Consider the following 19,230-nt stretch of genomic DNA (forward strand, 5'->3'; position numbering starts at 1 on the left):
TGACCAGGTTTTGGTCCCACTTTCTCTCCTCTTTCGGCGTTGTTGCGAAACACGACATCAACGCATGTGACCGTGGACCTGCTTTCAACTGAAAATAGGTAGAGAACGCCGGAAGCAAAAGACTTGACTTCTCATCAACTGCCAGCGTGGCTTGCAGTCTGCATAGGTTTGATCATTTCAGATTCAAGTCATTTCAAACCATTACAAAGTCGTGCCATCGCGCCTTGATGCGTGATTGGGATCGGTGTTTCATCTAAGGCCTTTTTTTTTTACCCCCGCAATAGCTTAGAAGCTGGTAAACGGGGGTTCAAAGATAAAATCGAGTTCAAAGTTAAATTGAGTTATCGTCTTACCTGTCTCGATGAGACCACCTAGTTCAATAAAGTTTTAATTTTAAAAAAAACATTTAATAAAAAAGGCATGAAAAACGTCATCGTCTGCGGCCACATGAGATGCACCCACACAACCTAATGAGATCAAACAGAGAAAATGCAGTTAAAAACTTCTTGGACAATGATGCTAATAATCAGCGCAATAACCGCAATCATAAACGTAGTGTTAAATGAATAAGTCTGAGCACTATTGAATTTGTAAAGGCAGAATTGTTGATGCGTTTGTTGTTTTGGATCTCATCAGATTGTGGAGGTGTCCCTAATGTTGTGCCCGGTGAGAATACACAAACACAAACCCCTGCCTTGCAGATGCCAGTAATGGCTCCACTGGGTTTTGTCACCACCTGCCCGGTTTCTCGGCTCCGTCTGTCTTGCACACCTGGCTGCCATCCACCATTTTTCTATCCCATCACTCTGTGTGTCCTCTTTGACCTTCCTTATTTGTCCTTTCGATTTGGAAGCCAAGACTTTGTTTTGTTTTTTAAATGGACATTTTCTTGTCCCATCAATTTGCATTCCCATCTGTTTAGCACTTCCTCATCCATCTCATTCCCTTTGTCTCCTCTTTAACCCATTTTAATCATCCCCTTTTCTGCATTGTTCGCCGGTTTTAAAAGCATCAACCGTAAAGCCGAAGGCAAACTTAAACAAAAAGACCATCTCCAACTCAACAGTCCCAGGCAGTCAAATTACAACCTGACAAACAAATAAAGCCACATCAGCGTGCTCACATATAGAGTGCATATACTTGCAAGACCCAGATCCTCCATGTGTGCATGCTGGTCCTCTAATCTGTGGTCTGGTGGCTTGCTTGGGACCTTTTCCAACGTCAGTGGACCAAAAAAAAGGTCTATGCTGCCTGAGCTGGAGCAGCAACACCCTACACTTAGTCACATGGCGCTAGCTAGTCCACACCCTGCTAAACATAGCCAGATGTGTCAGCACTGCTAGCGTGCTATATTGTCACTGTTGCAGTCATTTGGACACAAGGGGAAGTGGTTGGAAGAAAATGTAGTCCCCTTCTTGTTGTAAATGTACTTATACAAACGATCTTTTACATGAACAAGGAAGGACATCAAAATTCCTACATGCTAACACCGCATCTGGTTATTATCTGAATATACAGGGTGTCCCAAAAGTCACTATACACTTCCTTTCTTCTGTTTTGTTTCAAACATCTTTCAGAAAGACGTGGCATCTTCTCATCATTTGACATCTTAGGCGTAGCAATATGTAATTCCCTTGCCCATGGTTCGCCGATTGATATTAGGAGCAGCAATGCAAAACTGCCACATGGCAAGAAAGTTTTCAGACTGCAGTTCAGCACCACTTTCAGAGGCTTATTGCCCCCAAGTGTTGTCCAATGTTCTCTATCTGTGGCAAGTTTCTCGAAACTGAATCAGTGCTGGATCTGGTTTCAGATCCAGCTGGTGCTGAAACTGGATCGGACCCAGTCAGTGAACAACAGATGGTTTTTAGACCTCAATGTCCCATCAACGCCATCCCCTGCCTTCCATCAACTCTGCAGTCCCCGGCTCATAAACCAACGAGAGGAAATCGGAACCAAGAGGAGAGAACGGACGACAATGTCTAATCGACACCGTCCCTTTGTTTAAACCAAATGTATGATTGAAGTGCATAATGAACAGAGCTATGTCCAAATAACTCCATTATGAAGCAACAAAAGAGGAAATTCTTTGCATACTAAAAGCATCAAATGTTTAGAGAATGAAGCTGAGTTACGCCGAATAATGTTTAGGTCTCGTCAGCATTGTTTACTGGCTCTTCTTTTGCTAAATGAGGTGTTTTTCCCCAAAATCGAAAGGTCAAGAAGCGCGGTATGACACGCACTAACGATGGAATTTGCACATCCTGGAGAGCTTTGTGCATGTGTGTGTTTTGGCCCTTCAGTGGTATTCCTTTGGCACAGCAGCATCGGCACCCGCGGTGAAAAAGGAGTGGGACCGCCAGAATGAAGGACTCGGACCGACACAGGAAAAGTAAACAAACGCCATTCCGCTACTAATCATGACGATGGCAAAAGGTCAAAAGCCTAATCTGACAGATCTATCGTCAGCCACTGGCCAGCGGAGAACTGGTCCAGCTCCAGGGGAGCTCTCTGTCATTTTAAACACTCAATTGTTTGCGAGCTGATTCCAAGGTGCACTGGAGTTTGCAATATGAAAATAATGTTGACGGAATCATGGCTGGTGCCAATGCAAATCATTTCTTGAAATTCAGCTTTGTGGAAATTGTAGAAACCGTGAAGATAACATACTTGAAGAATGCAACCCGTGGCTATGGCTGCCTTTGCTACAACACAGAATACGCCTTGCGTTTATTTCAGTCAAGAAAACAAGAAGTTTCGTTTTATGCTGCTTGTAATTTACTCTTGGTTTCGACATATTGGCACGAGTAGTTGCTGCTTCTATCTCGGAAGAAATAGTTTTGGTCCTCATATTTGAAAGATTACTTCTGATGCAAATTTGCCCCACTGTTACTGTGGGATGGAAATGCAGAACAGCTTGCTCACAGACACATTTTACGAAATAGATAACTGCGCACTAATTTCACACCCAATGGGTGGGTAGGCATTCAAATCCACTATTTTTATACAAGCAATAACAAGTCAATTTTCCATATTGTGTCTCCTTTAAAGTGATCACAGGGTCTGAATTTTCGTGAGCTTAATCATTGTAAAAAAAAAAATAATAATGCTCACCTAAGTAACTGGTAAGCACTGGTTGTCATTCTAACAAAAGCCGCACGAGCCTTTAATTTTAATCCTGACAATCATGCATCTTGATCCGTCGTTGTATGTTGGCTCTGTTGTGTTTCTTTGCGCACAAGTTTAGAAACTCACCATCGAAGGCCTTATACTGTCCTCCGAGGGAGACCTGCAAGGAGCGTCCGGCGTCTTTGAGAAGTCCCTCTACCTCTCTTCGGCTCAGCATGGCGAGGTTGTCCTCCATGTCGCTGGTGCAGCAGGTGTAACCCTGAGGACAGACGCGCAGGTGCTCCCCTAGTGGGTCGAGAAACAGGACAGGAGAGGATGGGAAAGAAGCACAAGGAAGGAGAAAGAGGGAGAACAAGAGAAGGGGAAGGCATTAGTAAAACTGGCTCTGTCATTGATGTCAACACTCAGCTACTTTATAATCATCTGAGGAGCCAGCATGGACACGACAATCTCGGATAAGCTGCAGTGGCTGCGTTGGCAGTTGACGGAGACATGGGCTCACTCGTCATTCGATTGCCTGGCGAGATGCAGACAGGTCGCTGGCAGAGGACTACTAGCAATGCACATAATCAAATAGCGCACGTGCGAGCGTCAACGCAGCCTGTCAAAGTTTCTCTGTCTGCTCTCAAGTCGCGCTGCTTCACATATTGGAAGAAAACCGTGTCGAAAGCAAATTGCACTTCAATGAGGCAAGGCTGTTTGACGGGTAAAACATGTGGGTGGCGTTCATTTACATTTTAAGCGATGTTGCCTTCGACTTCATATTTCAAGCACAAATTCTCGGTGCCACACATGCACATTCTAATGGGATTGTGATGCCTTTACAGAGATATTAAAGCTCAGTTTGGGGGATTTTAACAATATGTATATACTGCACATCTCAACACCACTCGATATAATGCAACATGCATTATCTTTGATTGATTGGTAATCCTTAGATTAGGGTTACACAAACAGTGATGAGTGGGTTTTTTTGCGATTTTATTGATCTATAATATATATACATACACACACACACGCACACATAGTTAGGAACGTTAAAGAGTTGCTAAAAGCATCACATGAACAGAACTATCTGATATGATACGAGAATGGCTTAGAAGTGAACCAAGCATCATAGGTTGTATTGCAACTTCAGTAGAAAACGTCAAACTTGTGTCCAGAATTCCCCGGCTGAACCAATAATACCTAATAAAATGTCTGGGATGTCTAATAAAGTGTCTGGTGGGTATGATTACAGACACGCAACACACGGAGGAAATCGATATTCTGGGTGGAGGAGAGGAACTTTTGCAAAGCTTGCATCATACTGTATGTCTAAAAATGAGAACTGAGGGTTCGATTTAGCAATTAAGTCGAACCCGCTCAGGTGAATTTTATACTCCTGGCATGTGTACTTGTCAAGGATTATGTGTCTGCCAAGTTCCCCTAACTGTCCTTTAAGAGTCTCATCCGGGCCAACTTTGAATCGTAGCAATTAAAGGCAATTTCACCCCCTTCAAATGCAAAAGCAAAGTGGAGTGTATGGTGACATTGGGAACCTGTCGGCACCTTCTCAACTGGTTAGGCTGTGACTCTCACCCACATACCCGCCAGTGGGGAACATTTGGACTTTGGAGAGGTGTCTGCGAGTGTGTGTGAGAGAGAGAGAGAGAGAGACGTGAAGAGAAAAAAAAACTGCCCGGGGAGCATAAGTAGTGGAGATGAGATCACAAAGAAGCAGGGAGGAAAACAGCATGCGAAAACAGGGGAATGAAAAAGGGAAGATTTATGTTGAAATAATATATATTCTGCTTAGAGGTCAGCTGCAATCTGTCAGCTCCTTGGCTGCTTCTTTAAATGCCTGCACCCTGTGTGTGTGTGTGTGTGTGTGTGTGTGTGTGTGTGTGTGTGTGTGTGTGTGTGTGTGTGTGTGTGTGTGTGCATCCTCTATCACTTCCCTCCAGTCCAACCTGCTCGCCGCGTGTCATTTGAAAGGACATGCAAAGAATACGCATATAAACATACACACACACACTGGCAGTATTACTGTCAAGCCTCTATAAATAAAACTCAGCATGATTGTTTTCCAGAAGAATTTTGCAGGTGTAAACACATGCAAGGGCATTTACACACACACACACACACACACACACACACACACACACACACACGCACACGCACGCACGCTCGTGCATGCAACACGAGCCTAACAGCTATAAAAGGTCGGCTGCAATAGAGCATAACGGTTCTAAGAGGCTCATGATACAAACATGGCCGACTCTATAAACATCACTGTGTTTGTGGCCGTCAGCTCACATCTATTCAGGTGAAAGCACTTCAAACAAAGTGCAGAGGGAACATGTTCCGAGCGACCAAACACGTGTTTTCTGACTGGACTCATCAAACGCAAGCAGAACAAACCGCCCTCAGTATGACACACTGCCACTCCATAAACCACTGCCAACTAAAAACCACAAAAACAAACAGACTAGAAATTGAATTCTAATCAAAAATATAAAAATATATATATATAATGGGGCCTATTTCCTTGCCCAGCACAAGTCTAGGGCAAAACACACCAACTGTGAGCATGGGTGGATTAGTCTTTTTTTTTAGTATTTTTGTAGATGTGTATAGTTAGACACGGATGTTGGCTCCGTTGTGGGTGTGAACACTGTCTACTCTCATTAAAAGTATTTTTAAAAGGATGATTTCCACTTGCTACATAGCCAGGTAGTTTGCCAGAAGTTAGTTTGTTAGCCACATAATGTAGGTAGCTCACTCGATAGTTTGTAGCAAAACAAAGTTCAATGTTAGTAGCTGGGCATATAGCAGTTATCTTATAGCTCGGGAGTGAATTAGCAGTTTGTGTGTACATATCTAGGTAGCTAGTTAACAGTTAGTTTATCAAGGTACATGGCAAAGTAGCAAATCCTGCAATTTGTTCGGTGCAGCTAGACAGCAGCTAGTTAGTCAACTACATAGCTCAGTAGCTGGTTAGCAAGTTGGTAACTTACGTAACTAGCTCAGTAGCTAGCAGTTAGTTATTATATCCAGTGGTGACCACAGTCTGCAAGCAGTGAACAAGTCAGGTAGTGAGAGGTTGCCAATGGTTTTAATTGGTTGTTTTAATGCTTTTGTTTTATATGAGGCATTAGTGTATAACAATAATCCTTTAACAAGCAAATCAGTGCAGTCGTTGATGATTTTTTGATTGGTATCTTGAAATGGATCCCATTTGTCTGCGCAGATGCACCTAATGTTGTGATGCTAGGAGGAAAAACGTCAAGATGAAGTGAAAAACACGAAGATTCAGCACTGTTTTGAATTAACATTTCTTGGGATGTTTGGGCTGCTAATGCCAGACGTGAAGAGACAGCCAAATGCCTGCTTTCATTACATATTAGAAATCTGCTTCTCATACATTAGAGATTAGCCCGGTTTTTTTTTGCCGTTTCCTGTCTTTATTGCTTCTAAATCATCCCTACAGCCTGAATAAACGTCATTGCAGGCATGATTGATGGGCAAAACATGCTCATAACACAAACGCTCACATCCTGCATACAAATTCGAGGACATAGAACCCCACACGAACAACTGGCACCAAATTCAATGAGCTATTCGAATATATTTAAATCAACAGGGTTGCTGTTCCGCTTTCATCAACCTCCCGCTGTGAGGCCAATCAGCATGGAGGCAGCAAGCCAATCAGCCGCCTCAACAGTACAATAAGTGTGTGTGCGTGATGATTTAATAAGGGTTCGTTTTTAATGGAAGCCCATAGCTGCGTCCGGGCACTCTTTCCTTCTTTCTTTTGACAGGCTGGGATGCTAAACGGAGAACAGTTCCTTAACCATCCGCTTATCGGTGTTCACCAGGGTGGAATGCTCCTATTAGTGGGATGCATACTAAGGGTGAGCGCATTGGGATGAAGCGTGGTTGGGAATGACAATGCACGGGCCTTAAGAGATGACAGCAGACAAGCAGAAATAAGAGCGGAGCGGCAAATGAACAATGACTGCCTTCATCTTACGTAGGTACACTTTGTCATGGGAGTAATAAATTTCAAGTTGCGCGTGTGTGGTTGAAGATATTCGTCATTTACTGTTTGAAGTGCCTTAGTTTTTACGTCTGATTTTCACTTCATGTACAGCACTTTGAATGAAGCAGCGAATGGTTTAAAGTGCTCTAGAAATACATTTCTGTTGAGTTGAGACCGGCGCTACTGCGAGCAGCATCATTTTACCGTTCAGAAAACCTGCACTGGGTTCAAATACAGATTTTCTTTTTTTTTAATTATGACATCTCTGAGCATGTTTACGTTTATTATTGCACACTGTTGTTTTGGTGCTATTTACGATGAGTATCCTTGGTATACAGTGGTAACTCTACTTACGAACATCTCTTCATACGAAATTTTCAAGTTACGAAACACTCCGACTGGAAAATATTGCCTCTTGTTACGAAAGACATTTCAAGATACAAAAGGTAAAAATACAGTATGGGCTGCTACTCACGGTTCCAAGTTTCCTGAATGCAACATACTTATAGTTGCTCTGCCATTGGCTACGATGGAGCATCATCCTGGCATCCCATTGGCTAAGAGGGACCTCTAATCGTATGTGTCTATGTGTGTAGATAGATAGACAGATCGGTGTTAATAAGATAAGATAAGAAAACCTTTATTAGTCTCGCAATGGAGAAATTCACGATTCACAGCAGCAAAGTTATGAAAGGAAGAAGTAGAACAACAAAATATAGGAGCTGCTGGAAAGGCAGCCACTCACACGGCGCCATTTTGAAGTCAAAATAACAAAAATAACACAACATGGGACACAGAGAGTAATGCAGCGTCCTCGTCATTTGCCCCTCGGACCATGAGGTGTTCCGATAGTTTTACGTAAATGTGAATGACCTAGAAAAGGTGTTCACCAGTCCGGCGATCGCTCACGATGCTGATGTTTGCCTTGGACATTTTCGAAGGATTGTTAAAAGCCGACAAAAGCAAACGTCCAGGCAAAAGCCACTTCTGAGAGAGAACATGGACTAAAGAGGGCAAAAAAACGATGAGGATACAGTTAAAAGTTAAATGACCGTCATTTTTATTCTTTATTCATTATTTTTACCTTATGCAAAATTCCCATTTATTGTGCAGTAATGTAATTGAAACATGTATTTGTTACATATTTTGATGCATGTTTATGCTTTAGAAAACATTTATGTCTGAATATTTTTTGGGGGGGTACTTGGAACGGATTAGGGCATTTACATGGAAAACACGTCTCAACTTCCAAAATTTTCTAGTTAAGAATTCGTGAACAATAAACCAATATACACTTGAACAAGGGATTACAGGTTTAATCAATGACATATGTTGATCCACGATTTAGCGCCCTTGTGACCAGCCCATTCAACGTTTAAATCTGTCCCCGAAAACATAGTATGTCGTACGGCGAGGTACAGCGAAAGACCCCGCAAGTTACCCGGGCTGCCAGACCCACAGGCTCACAGAAATAGCTTCCTCGTGGCAGACGAGTGGAAGATATACAGCACGGGAGTTAGACATTTGGATCAGCAGACCAGTCGACCTTTTGTACGCTAAATCGAACCAATCACACGTTATTATATCCCATTGGGACACATTAAATTTATGGACAATCCTCTACTACACCCACTGATGCAGCACTTCTTTCTATGAGCAGATCACGATCAAATTTGGGAATAAATTCTCTCCTGCTGAGTTTCAACATCTCATTTTCCCTTTTTTGGGGGGGGGGGGGGGGGTTCTCATGTGCTGTACTGTAGAGCTTGAGTCTATTCCAGGACACTGGGCATCAGGCAGACTTTCATCCTGGACTGGTTGCCGGCCATTCGCAGGTCTCTCACATTCACCGTGAGTGATTCAGTGAGGGCCGACAACCATGCATTTGGAATGAAGTCACTTACTTCAATTCTAAAACAAAGGGTACAACGTTTGACCAGCTACCTAACTAGACGCGAATAGACTGACTAGATGGTCCATCCAATGAGAAAATGACTTCCACAGCAATGTGTACTTTTTTTTTCATTCAAACAGTAATGGCTGGGATCACTTAATATTATATGACCAAAATGGCCCTCAGAGACTGATTCCAGTAGGCTCGGGAGCAGCAGAAGACGCTCCGATGATCAGTCAGCGTCGAATATCACAGGAAAAAAAGAGAAAATGGAAAATAGTTGTTATCGCTTGCAGGCGCAAGGAATAAAAATAAGCCCACTGAGAATTACCTTTAATGTTGAACAAAAGCTCGCATGTTTCATTGGTTTTCTATGTGGCACTTGAAAGTAACTTTAACAATAATGTAATGGCAAGTCAAATAAAACCACAAACGGTGTCCACTGGCATTTTTTTCTTATTTTTTATTACCCATAGCAATAAATGTAGAACAGATGCAGTGATATCAGACTTCAAAGCTAGTGTGACAGTGTCAGTGTTAACGAGGAAATGGATTTGACATGGAGATGTGTCATGTTACACACATTGCATGTATGTATAAAACATGTCTGGTGCAAAGACCGAGTGTGGGAGCAAGCCTGGATAGGAAAACTTTGTATGTACAGTATATGTATATGCATACATATACATATATAAATACATATACATACACACACTTCTTATACTTAATCACAGAAGTTACCTCTAAAAGTTTGTTTTTGTTTCAATAGAAAATGCATTTTGAAAAGATCAAACTGCTCTGGAGCAAATCTCTGACACCATGTTTTGCTTCAGCAAGCTAACTCGCTCAAATTGAAAAATTCAATAAAGAGTGCCTCTGCTAGATTCCACACAGTCGTCACAATTCTAAACGATTTGTCAATCCATGACTCAATAACATTTAGAATGTGTACCTCAAAATCTACTTGGGAAGAAAAACAGGTTGATTATTGAAGGGTTTTTTTTTCTCAACATTTTACAATAAGTAGCACCTAAAAAGGCCTGAGTGTCCATCCAAAAGTGTATATTTAATATTATTGCAAGCCACAGTGACATTATGTGCAGTTTGAACGTAACACTGCACTTAACAATCGGAAAATAAAAAGATGACTGGTACTTCAAAAGATGCTTTCAAACAGTCTTTCAAAATTGAATGCTAACATATTGTACTTCAAGTTAAATCAAAGACAACCGAACTCGACACAGGCACAAGGAAGCCCGCGTAACACACTTTGACAATCACTACATTTATTTCCTTGTTACGATTGACGAAAACGCAAGACAACATCCCATTTCGTACACTCCGGCACAGATCTATTTTTAGAGATCAGTCCCCGGTTATCGAAACTTCCATCTGACCTCTACCAGCACATTCAGCACATGAACATGGAGGCCCCAACCTGACTCACACAAATCCGATTTAATGAAACGCTTGTCAAGACCCAATACGATACTTGATCAGCTTCCTCCCAAGGTTAAGCAACCCCCTGAATGTTAAACTCGCAATATTTGCGTTGCCGCGCTCAAAAAGGGGCCGGCGTCTACGAGTGACAAAACAGACGAAGAAGGGTCATGCTGTGATTTTTTTAAAAGCACGCTTGACTGACTGCTCTGATAAGCGCGCAGGCGTGTCGACTTTTCTTTCTCTCCCAAGTACTTAGTGTTGTTCTCTTGTCCGCTTTTATCGCTTGGACACAGCGAGCAAACACACGTTGACGCTGTTACCAGTTGCTCTCATTGGTGGAAACGACCTGTCGGAATCACTGAGCAGGTCCGGTCGCCATGTTGTCAGGGAGACCGATCGCTCCGTTGGCTTTTCCAAGTAATACCACTCCACCGGACTTATTTATTTATTTATTCTACTCTTTGCTTGTTGTTTTTAACCCCCCCTCCCCAACCCTGAACGTTTTCGCATTGCCGAAAATTCATTTGATACAAATATACTTAGCCGCACACTGTCTTAGTTACACCCTTCTCCCGCAGGTTGGAGACGTGTCTTAACTTGAGCTTGTCCATGTGTCATTTTACTGAATCATGTGCTGAGGTGGAAAATCAATGCAAAGTCATTTGAAAGGGAGAGGGGGGGAATAATAATAAGTGAACAAATGCCAAAGAAAGGGAGCAGCTTTGAACAGGCTGACCTCATTTCGGAGTTGAGAGGACTGGGCGTGTTGTTGTGCCGTATTTGTGTGTGCGGGATGGATGGGTTTTCCATTCATGAGCTAGCGAAGGCATCAACAGTTGACGCACACGTCCCATCACATGATACACACAGAAGAGAAATGAATCAATAAAAGGAGCAACCGGAGTGGGAAAGGTTCAACCTTTCTTTTCGGGACATCACGTTTGCTAATTATGTGTTTGGAGTTTTGTGGTGACAGTAAATTAAACACAATTCATTTGCAGGTCAATCTAGCTAGCTGTGTGAATTACCGATACATGTGAATGACTTGCAGCGATCTCAGACTAAAGTTTGAGATTGTAAATACAATTTGATTGCGACTAGTCATAATGCCAGTTGAAGATTTTTTTTCATTCACTTGAATTCAAAACATCGCAGATATCTGCATTTACTTTTGACCGTGTCTATCAGAATTGCTGCTAGTCAAAATGTCATGACAAGAAAGTCGTTGCATCCTCCACTCTCAAACTGGGCCGTACCGAATCCAGTCGTCATCCCACAGAATCCAAACGAGTCTAATCGTTCCACTTTAAAAATCGAACCAATTTTCAGTCGCATCACACCCCATAAATCGAGGTATGTATTGAATCTTTTTTTTATTTTTTTTAATGACATACCCCAGACGCAAGTACGATGTTGGGAAAAGGATCACATTCAAATTTTGTGGGTCTGTGACTTTAAAGCTCACCATTGAATCAATCAATTTCTCCTTCATTTTTTTAAATTAAGTTTCGACTTTGCTCGTTCGATTCCATTTCATCCAAAAGAGAGTTAACATTTGAATTTCAATTTTTCAAATACAAGCGTGCCCTGTGAATGACTGACAACCCCGTCAACGGTGTCGTATGCCTTTAACATTAACGTCAGCTGGGCGAGGCTCCAGCTCCCAGCGATCCTGAACAGGCTAAGCAGTATAGACAAAAAAAAATCGATAAATGAGTAGTGTTTAAAGCCATTTTGTATTGTCAGCATTGGAATCCCTACTTCTGAATAACGCAATGTATACTCCATTCCCACATCGCGACTATCCTATGAATTTGTTGGTACAATGAACTATGCATAGAAACAGAGAGTGAATGCAGCTCTGTGCTTGTGCACAGGTATGCAAGAGAGAAAAAAATACTTTCTTTTTTTTAAGCTCGACTCCTCTCCCAGCAAAGCCTTTCTTTTGTGGCAAGCCTCATCTCTTGATGGTGACAGAGCAAACAAAAGCAGTCAAGCTCGCTGCGCTCTGCACCTCCGGATTTAAGAAAGATGACCTGCTGTTGTCGGGCCAGTCAAAGAAACAAGAAGCACCGAAACATTCGGGCACGTCTGGGTTGTTGTGAATGGTGAAGGTTGGAGAACTGAAGATGTCGTAAGGTTTATACAAAGGAAAAAAAAAAAGTGATCGTCCTAAAACAGCTGCAGAATACAAAGAAAACAAAATGTTAGCCCAATTGCATAATTTTTGAACGTGTTTGGGAAAGGAGAAAAAAAACATCTTCACAATGGAGTGCTGCATTGTTCGCCATCTTTCTACGATTTCACCAGTTCTCTTCAAACTATGATGCATGTTGTATTTCGAGACTACTCTTTCAACTGTTGAAGGAGCCGGCGGCACGATGTTTGACTGGGTAGCGCGTCAGCCTCACAGTGCAGAGGTGCAGGGTTCGATTCCAGCTCCGGCGCTCCTGCGTGGAGTTTGCCAACGTGGGTTTTCTCCGGGTACTCCGGTTTTCCTCCCTCATTACAAAAGCACACACGGCCAGTTGAATGGAACAGTCCAAATGGTCGGTGTGAAAGTGAGCGCGAATGGTTTTACGTCTAAACGTGCGCTGCGATTGGATGTAGTTCAGGGTGTCCCCCGCCTACTGCCCGAAGACAGCTGGGATACGTTCCAACACACCCGCGACCCTTGTGAGGATAAGCAGATTAGAAAACGGATGGATGTCCAAGGAGCCCAGTTTCAAAGCAATTAAAAATTCCGTAATGGTACGTTTGATTCAATCATAGCACAAAACACACCACAGTCACTACTCAACCTCATTCTTTTCACCCAAATAAATGGAGCTTTGTTTTGAAATGGAGACTCTTGCTGCATAATCAAAGCCCCCAGCCCCGTCCTTTTATTGAATCCCTGCTTGATGTCTCTTTTGCTGCATTCACGGTAAGAGACTTAAAAGTTAAAACTTCAATCAATCGGAGCTTTACTCCACATCGCCAAGTGAGAGGGGTGTTAAATATTGGATTTGCTCTGACCAGAGAGAATTTAAAAGCAAGTCAAACCAACTTTCTCAGTGATCAGCAGAACGTATGGCCAGGTCTCTCGAACCAACTTTAGTCATTCTTCAACCATCCCGCCGCCTATACTGCACCTCCCATGCCCCCTGGCCAGGAATCTGGGCTCCTGAGGAAACAGATCCATACATGCCAGATCCTCAAACATCACGCTGTTTTATTATTTGTTTGTGTGTGTGTGTGTGTGTGTGTGTATTTTTTTCTTACAGCCCTCGTTAAATCAAGATGATTTTTTTTTTTGCATTTAATGGCACCGCAGTCGTAACTTTGTGCAGGGGTTGCTTGCGTTCCACCTGCTGTTTGATCATAAATTAACAAGGCAGCAGAGGCGACAATTTAATCACCGCCTCCAAAAATAAAGGTTTGCGTATGATGATTCTTTTGTGCTCCGTTCTCAATCCAGGCTCATAACCGGTGAGTTACATCAAAAGTCAGATCTGAAAACAGTCGTGACACAAGGAAAGCACTCTTATAGCAAAGTGTAAGCATGCCAAGCTGTCTTTTCTGAAGTCAGGTCAGGACAGGCTCATACTTTCTCGCCTTTCTTCGTCAGTGCAAGTCAGCAAAATGTCTTGTCAGCAGACAAATACACAGTGATGACATACAGACGGACAAAAAGGCAAAAAGGCCAATGAAGGGGTGGGGGTGGGGGGGGGGGGTGCCAAGGGGGGACGATAGGGACGAAGCCAAAACAAACATCCCAGTTTTGGTCAATCTTGTGAGGATCTCATGTCATTGTTCTCTGCGGGTCACCACCATCGCTCATGTACCAAACGTCATCTTCCGGCCTTGGCGACAACAGTGTGGGCATTGAGCAGTGATCAGCGAGCGGGCCCACAAGCACCAGCTGTGTGCCTGCTTACTGGCAAAAAAAAGAGAAAAAAAATCTTTGTGGGAAGTCGTACTCCTTTCAGGATGTTTGCGGTGCACGGGAATCATGATGTCAAAATTCCTTTGAGATGACATCGTTCCATCAGATGAAGAGAAACGTAGCATCATTCTGCTTTTGAAAGTAGAATTGGAGATTTATTCATTCATTTATTTGATGGTTTTTACCCCAGAAGCCTTTGGGCCTCTCCAGAGGCGAGATACACCCTGGACTGGTTGCAGGTCAAACCCATGTGTTGACAAACAATCATTTATATTTTATGGGGGTAGAAAACGTACTTCACAATAAGCAGCAGTTTGGCAAAATACTCAACAATTCATCAAAAAAAAGAGGCTTGATACTGTCGAATGTCAGTCCCAGTTGAGGTCTACCGGCAAAGTAAATACAAAACAAAGAACTACACCTCGCGCATTTCAAAAAGACCCTGCTAGCTTAATGCTAACACTAATGAACATCTGTTATGACTGCGTTTGGGTTGGAGACTGATGTTTTCAGTTGCTATGGCCTTTTACGCTGTCACTTTGATTTTGTCTTGTATTTAAACTCAGCTAAACTCAGGTTGCTCAGTGACACGTCAGAACACGAAGCTTTCTTCCATGTCTTATGCATCCAGCCCTGCTCTCTGTTGTTGTTTTTGTCTCGAAAAGACTTTTGACTTTTTCACTGTGCTGTATCTTTGTTGCTAGCAGGCTTCTTCCCAATACACGGAGGATGACGTCACCCTTTTTTCTTTTAACTTCTTTAACTCTTCAGCAAATTAGCAACATTATAATTCGGATGGATTTTAAAGTAATGCTCACAATTCAGACCAGCCCACAACACTGAGTGGAAAATTCATTTGAGACTCCCGGTTACAAATGCTTGTGGAGCATTTCACGCATTGTATAAATATTAGCTTTTATTTGGCCATTTGTGGATGATGAACCTGTTGTTAAGCCTTTTGGTGACACGCCGAAGGGTTTTGCAATCCAACGGCTAGTCTGAGTGCCCATGCAGGGGCGGCTTTATGGTAGCATTTCGACAGGTCAACGTATCAACTGTGCGAAGGAATGTTTGTGTTTTTCGCTCGGTGTGCCTCCATCTAATCCCTCTTTCAATCCCGGCCTGAAAGAGGCCTTTTCAGAGGTTCTTCTTTGACACATGCACACACACACACACTCACACACATAAAAGAAAGAAGAAAAATCTGCTCTCCTGAACTTGGAAGTTGTTGCGCTTGTGCCTGGCGTTTTCCTCTGTGTTTACGTAGGCTTTGGCTTCAAGACTTCAAGGTTTTAGATGTTTTCTTCTGTCATTTGCAAGGTGATTTTCCGTTTCCTGCAAAGCTTTGCTCCTCTCTGCCGCCTTTATCCTCAGATTTTGTTCGACATGCCTGCCTTTTTCAGATGAAAACAATTCTATTTTAGATTCCTCTCCGTGTCAAAGTCTTTGAAATGTTCTGTCTTTGCATGCGTGACTCCTCATTCTTGCCAACCACCCACCTGCAATGAAGCATCTAACTTACTGATACAGAGTCTGTCGTCATTCAAAAAACAAGCCCCCACCCCCCATTTTGAATTATTAATATGACTTGTGAAACTGGTGGGGAAAGTTTTCCGTCGGTTTCACTGCACTGGATTAGGATTTCCGAGCGCATCCCCGTCGGCTTCTTGCTGTGGAAAAGAAATGTAATTATCAGATGTAGTCAGCCGTGTGATTCTTAATTGAATGCTGAAATAGCAAATGAACTAGTAAGGTTGAAAATTAAACAGGAGCGCGTTCTATCACAGCTCATCTTTCCAACATAATAAACGGAATGTCCTTTCCTTAGTTGGTATCCAAGTGCAAAAAAAGGAGCAGGGGGTAAAAAAAAAAAATGCAAGTTTCATGAATGGCTGGGATGTGGTAATGGGAGCGGGACAAAGCTTCTCGCTCACTGGAAAGAGTCATTAGAAAGTGCTGGCTTGGACTGAAAGCCTCGATGGTTTCTTCTCTCTGAGGGGAGTTAAGGCCTGAGAGAAGCAGCGAGGGAACGTTAATGGGAGGCCGCAGGGAGACGGACGGGCCACTGGCTCCGACTAAAAGGGTCCACGGATAACAAGGAAGACGGTGAGGCTGAGGGGGGGCAGACTCACACAGAGTATGATGAGACATTGAAGGCAGCATTTTGCCATGTGGAATTACACAAGTGACACTGTCATGTAAAATGATTCATTTCAACAGTTTTTTTAAAAGGTCAAAGGTGTCATCAAGTATCTCTCTGAGGTATTTCTTGCTAGCTAGCTAGATAGCATATATAGGTTTTCATCGATCTACACTGGCAATTTCGAGTGACAGGTAGGACCATTTACAACGCGTAGCTAGCTAGAGAAATACTAGCTAGCTAACTAGTATTTCTCGCTAGCCAGCTAGCTAGCTAGCTCGATGAAAAACTATAACTTATTTGAAGTCAATGAAGAATACTTTTCAACACATTTCGGTGCTGCAGTATGGCGGTTGGGAATCACGGCTATGAGGTACACAGATTTAGTGAACAGAAATATTTAAGCGGCGATGCAGAGTCAGGAGATGGGAATACATAGAAAGAAAGGGGAAGAAAAAAGTCCTTGACATATGGTGATTGAGTCTGCTATCCAATTGGAAAGTAATTCCAAAAGAGGAAGGAAGCCTGGCAACAGGCTAAAATAAGTGTGATAAGTCATCTCTCTATTTATTTTGGCGGAAGCTCCCTGGAATTGCCAGTGGATCCCTCTCGTCATCCACCAGAATGTTGTTGCCAAGAGTGTGACGACATTTGACGCCAAAGTCCTATTAAAGTGCATCTCCACAGTGCCGACGCAATATCAGCCACTATAATTAAACAGTACCGTACCTTCCCCAGCCAGCAAAGCTAATTTGCCGCCACCTGCCCACCGCCCCCAACCCTCAGCCAGCTGTGTGGAGGAGTTATAAAAAATGATATGGAAGATTGTTGGACCTGAATACGTGACTCAAGGCCACCGCTCCTCTGACATCATGTAGACTGACAAAGCCCATCATTGTGCGCCCCCTCCTCCCCAAATGCGCACCCACACCCAAACGCGCTCACCAGCACCAGTCATCAAACAAAAAGAACACTGTTAATTAACTTCAGATCTATCGACGAGCATGTAGTCAAGCCAAATCGGGCGGGTTCGATCATGCCCTACTTCGTGGCGAGATGGAGAAAAAGAACACCACCACCACAACTTGCGGTTGTTTTCACAGATTGACATTAGAAGACGAAGGGCGGGGGTCCACTTTTATCTCAGACGTGCGCCCTACTGCGTTTGTGCAACAGGTGTGTTGTGTTTATACTAGTTTTGGAGCCTTTGTGTGCACTAAGCTCTCTACAGGCCCTGACTGGAGATATTCTGTGGATCTGTCAACTTTGAAGCTGCACCGAAACAAAGAAAATGTGAGAGTTTTGAAATACTTTGACAATATCTAACTAATCTCTAAAATCTTTTGATAAATATTGTACAAAACTCTCTCCAAGGAGGTTGGAGCAGAAATTACAAGAGAGTCTTTGTCCCATTTGTATCTAATTTATTTTTAAGGCTAATGTAAAATGCATTAAACTGTTTTGACGTCATATTTTGTGGCGTATTAATGGTTTGTACTCTTAATATGGGCAATTACTGTCTAAACATTTTCGGTGGGGTTGTCATTACTCATGTTTGTTCACTTTTCCCAGCAGGGCTTGGTCCCTATCCCTCGAAAATAGCAAATGTGTTTTGAATTAAAGATGGCATCCACATATAAGTGTACGGATTTTGCTCTCATTCTCAAATTAGCCATTTTTGCCCTGTTATTAATGATGAAAGTGTAATATGGGGACCATGAAAACAAAATTTTCCCCTAATTATCCGACTGCTCTGCTGGGCTTCTGTTAATCATCTGTAGCAACTGACCCCCCTGCCCCCCCCCCCCCCGCCCCTCACTCCCTACCAAAAAAAAGATGCTTACAGTTCATGGTTACTAGATATGACATGAAATAACTAATATTAAATTGAGCTTCTCAGGAGCAAAAACTGACCTACATTACACCTCGATATATTTTCACATGAGTATAGAAGTAGAATGCAGTGTTTCCACAGTAACAGCCTGTAAAAAAAAAACAAAAAAAAAAACATGGCCCATAGTGAGGATTTCGTTTTTCTGCTTGTAATCATTGGGGATGTTGTTTGTGCAAGTATTCCGTTTTTTTGGGGGGGGGGGGGGGGCTTATAACAGATGGCCTTGGCCCAATTTATCGCTGCAGGTTACGGCTGTACTGCTGAAATGTTTGCACTCATTTTCGTCAATTTTTGACTCAATTAAGAGACGTCATGTGGAAAAATACAAAAGGGGAAGATAAATGAGTAAAATTGAGTATTTCATTTTCAGACTACCGTTGTGGATATACAGTATATATATATATTTTTAGCAGGGAGTTTGTTTTTTTCAGGGCCACTGGTAATTTTAGCTGCTTGTACTTCCCACACTGTCAGTCAACTCAGATTCAAGTAGTTTTTTGTCTCGCACGATGTCAATTAAGTGGAGTTGAGCGACATCTATAAAGCATTACACTAAAGAGGGCGACAATATTTGTTCAATCCGCCATTGCCATGGAAACCTCGGTTCGGTATATTCAGAACACCCCATCCCTAAGAAAACAATGTTGACTGAAAAGAAAAAAAAAACTCTAATCCAACAAATTTCTGAAAAATCACCAGACATGTTTTGATTCACAGAGCAAATGAAAAGAAAAGAGAAATAACTATGGCACCAAGGGGGGTGTGGGGGGTGGAGTAG

General features: G+C 42.6%; 1 protein-coding gene across 1 annotated transcript in view; it reads right to left on the reverse strand.

Annotated features, from left to right (window-relative positions):
• gpc1b (glypican 1b) overlaps positions 1 to 19,230 on the reverse strand; it is a 60,637-nt gene that overhangs the window by 22,976 nt on the left and 18,431 nt on the right. Inside the window, exon 2 of the mRNA XM_086129314.1 lies at positions 3,256 to 3,414. Within this exon, the coding sequence (XP_085985440.1) occupies positions 3,256 to 3,414 (159 nt within the window). The remainder of the gene's footprint in view (positions 1 to 3,255; positions 3,415 to 19,230) is intronic.

The sequence above is a fragment of the Hippocampus guttulatus genome, chromosome 14, assembly GCF_054856545.1.
Source record: "Hippocampus guttulatus isolate MCC_2025c chromosome 14, RoL_Hgut_1.0, whole genome shotgun sequence".
NCBI lineage: Eukaryota > Metazoa > Chordata > Actinopteri > Syngnathiformes > Syngnathidae > Hippocampus > Hippocampus guttulatus.